The sequence below is a fragment of the Terrapene carolina genome, unplaced genomic scaffold, assembly GCF_002925995.2.
Source record: "Terrapene carolina triunguis isolate 2854851 unplaced genomic scaffold, T_m_triunguis-2.0 Scaffold17255, whole genome shotgun sequence".
Lineage (NCBI taxonomy): Eukaryota > Metazoa > Chordata > Testudines > Emydidae > Terrapene > Terrapene triunguis.
Window position 1 is genome coordinate 1 of NW_020681606.1, and position 2,933 is coordinate 2,933.

The 2,933-nt window shown below is 47.1% G+C and overlaps 1 protein-coding gene across 1 annotated transcript; it reads right to left on the reverse strand.

Annotated features, from left to right (window-relative positions):
* Positions 1-220: 220 nt before the first annotated feature.
* LOC112122903 (cathepsin S-like) lies at positions 221-2,452 on the reverse strand (the record flags this gene model as incomplete). Its single annotated transcript, XM_026661786.2, has 3 exons — positions 221-320; positions 562-664; positions 2,287-2,452. Coding segments are annotated over 3 exons (369 nt in total), but the record flags the coding sequence as incomplete, so codon positions are not given.
* Positions 2,453-2,933: the final 481 nt, after the last annotated feature.

Sequence of the window (2,933 nt, forward strand, 5' to 3'; positions counted from 1 at the left end):
GGATAGGGAGAGTGAGCTAAAAGTGCCCAAATTCTGGACCAGACCAACCATGATTATTCATCATTTCAGCTGCTTGTCTCAGATCCGTCAGATGGATCTGATGGGAGGATTTTGCCATTACAGCCCGTACATTGTTCTCAAACAGAGCAGTTAGATTACAGCAAGATTAGCAGTTTAAGAGACCACATCTCAGGAGTGCAGTCTGAAGCACAGCGTCCCTCTATATTTGTGGATAAGAACCTTGGTTGGCAATCCCACAGAGGTTCCCATTGTTCCTGGACATTCGTATGTACCCTTTGTCACCAAAATATTCACCCCAGCTGTTGGAAGGAGAAAAAACACACAATTAAACATTAAGAGAATAAAACACCTTTCTTTATGGGCAGGGTTCCCCTCCCCCATTTTCTGATGTGTTTCAAGATGTTTAACAAAGTGCATCCAATTCACACTAGTACAGACATATACAAGCACAGCTCTACACAGCTTACTCATGCCACACGCATATCCCAGGAGCACGTTAGTCTATAGATAAATACGGCTCAGTGATGGATTTTCTTTTACCTGTTTTTCACAAGCCAAAAGTCCTTCCCATCCAGGGTGCCATAGCCGATAGCTAGAACCGCATGATTCGTGACATGAGCACATCGTGGATCATCGTAGACTCCTGGAAGGAAAGAATGCACAATCACAAGGGAGGGAAAAAAGCCAGCAGGGAGTTCTCTGCTCAGTAAAGTTGTTGTGAGCAGCAGCACCCACATGGTATCAAGATGCCTCCTGTAGGCGGGTAATAACAATAATCGCTCACTCTTTTCGTCAGTAGATCACAAAGCGGGTCAGTCTCATTATCTCCATTGTGCAGATGGGGACACTGAGGCACAGAGCAGGAAGTGACTTGCTCAGAATAGAACCCAGCTCTCCTAAGCCCCAGTCCAGCGCACTGTCCACTGGGAAGTTTAATTTCCATGGCCTGTACAATCATTGAAATGCTCCATTACCCTCACCCATCCCGTGAGTTATTTCAGTATCCCAACTCCCATAAACACCGGGAGGGAATCTTCCTCCCACTATGGTCCCCTCACAATGTTCCCTTAAAAGCCCCAAATACAGAATTCCCTCAGCACAGGAACCGAGTAAGAGAGCCACAAGCTGTCTTAGGAGGCTCCGTTCCGAAAGCTTTGGCCTAAGGGGCATGCCAGCCAGGGTTAGGGTCTACAGCAATTCTGTGTGGCGCTTGGGAGCTTGCCATAACTTATGCAACGTCCAAGGCTGCCTAAATTACCCCAGAACTGGGCTGAAAGGCCATTTTAAAGCCACCCTGGGCTGAGTTCGGTGCAACACAAAATTGCAGCCACAATATCTGACAGTGCCTGGAATACAACCCAGTCAAAACTAATTAAAAAAGCACAGGTTAATGTAAGCCACGCTCACTCGGTGAGGCGTTCTGTCCCCCTCTAGTGGTGGCTGGGCCACAGAAAGGTTGATGAGCCTGCCACAGCCTTGGTTAGAAGAGGTTGGGTCTTTCAGATCAAGCAGGAAAGGCTCATGCGTTAAGATTCAGAAGTTCCACGTTCGCTCCCCACTGCTCACCCCGACATACTGGCATTACATTAACATGAGTGAAGGGTCCACACTGGGGTGCTATTTTAATGACACCCTGTAAGACACCAGCAGGAATTGAACCCGGGGTCGTTAGCCCTTGGAGCACCTTTTGAGCTAAGGGACCATCTCTGGTCATTGGTTATTATTAATTCATGTTAATTTATCTGCCAGCACCAGACATAGACCAGGGCCCCACGGCGCTAGGTGCTGTACAAACGCAGAACAAAAAGGGCAGAGAGCAGTGAGCAGGGCAGTGGCCTCGGGGGAGAGGTTGGAGTGGGGAGTGGGAAGAGGTGGAGCGAGGGCGGGGCCTCAGGGGAAGGGGCGGAGGGGGGGCGGGGCCTCGGGGCGGAGTGGGGGTGGAGCACCTATGAACCAAGAGGTTAAATTATGGTGTCACTCAAAAACAGCAAAACGTGTTTTCAGCTGCCTGTGGCTTTTATTTTATAATTACTGTCATTTATTGAGGGATCAAGAGATTCCAGGAAATAACAAGAAAACAAAAGCCAGGTCTCCAAGGGAAGAGCACAATGTGCACATCTCCTCAGTAACATGCTGCAGAACAAATAGCAGGTTCCTCCACATTCCTCTTCCAATTTAAAGAGACAGTCCACAGAAAGCAAAGGCATCACTGCTTCAAACTATGTACAGTACCGGGCGCAAGGTGTTCTAGCTTAGAGAACGTACCTGATTTGTACAGGAAAAAAGTAGGCTGTCTCGCATCTATGGAGACAGACACAGGTCCGATATTGGCTACAGCATCCTTCAGGGCTGCTTCATCGGCATACGGGAGCCTAACAAACTTGGAGCAGGTGGCGGCTCGCGTGGCAGGGTTATAGTGACACGTTCCATTCTGGCAGTGGCAAAGAGCAGATGAAACAGGGACATTTCAGCCTCTGGCATGAACATCTGACCCACTCGCAGAATTTGTTTTTATCTCCCTTCTATTCCTCTCCGTTGCCTGAATCCCTCACATTTCTTAGATCACTGCTTCTCCCCCTGGAGCATTCCTTCTGCCTCTGGGCATCGAGATCAGAGCTGTGACTAATGGATTTTTCAGTTCAGTGACTTACCCAGAAAAACAAACAAACAGAAGAAAACAAAACTAAACAAAAACCTAAAAACACCCACTGGTTTGTTTCAAACCAAAACTGCATTTTTTTCAGTTTTATTTGCTGAAATGAAAAATCGAAAAAATTTCATTTGGTTCAAATGAAACATTTCGAATGTCATTTCATTTCCGAATGATCTGTCAAAATAGTTCTTTTTGACATTTCCTGGGGGGGAAAATCAGGGAGGGTTTTGGCCGAAAATTTGCCAAATTTAGGTCAAAT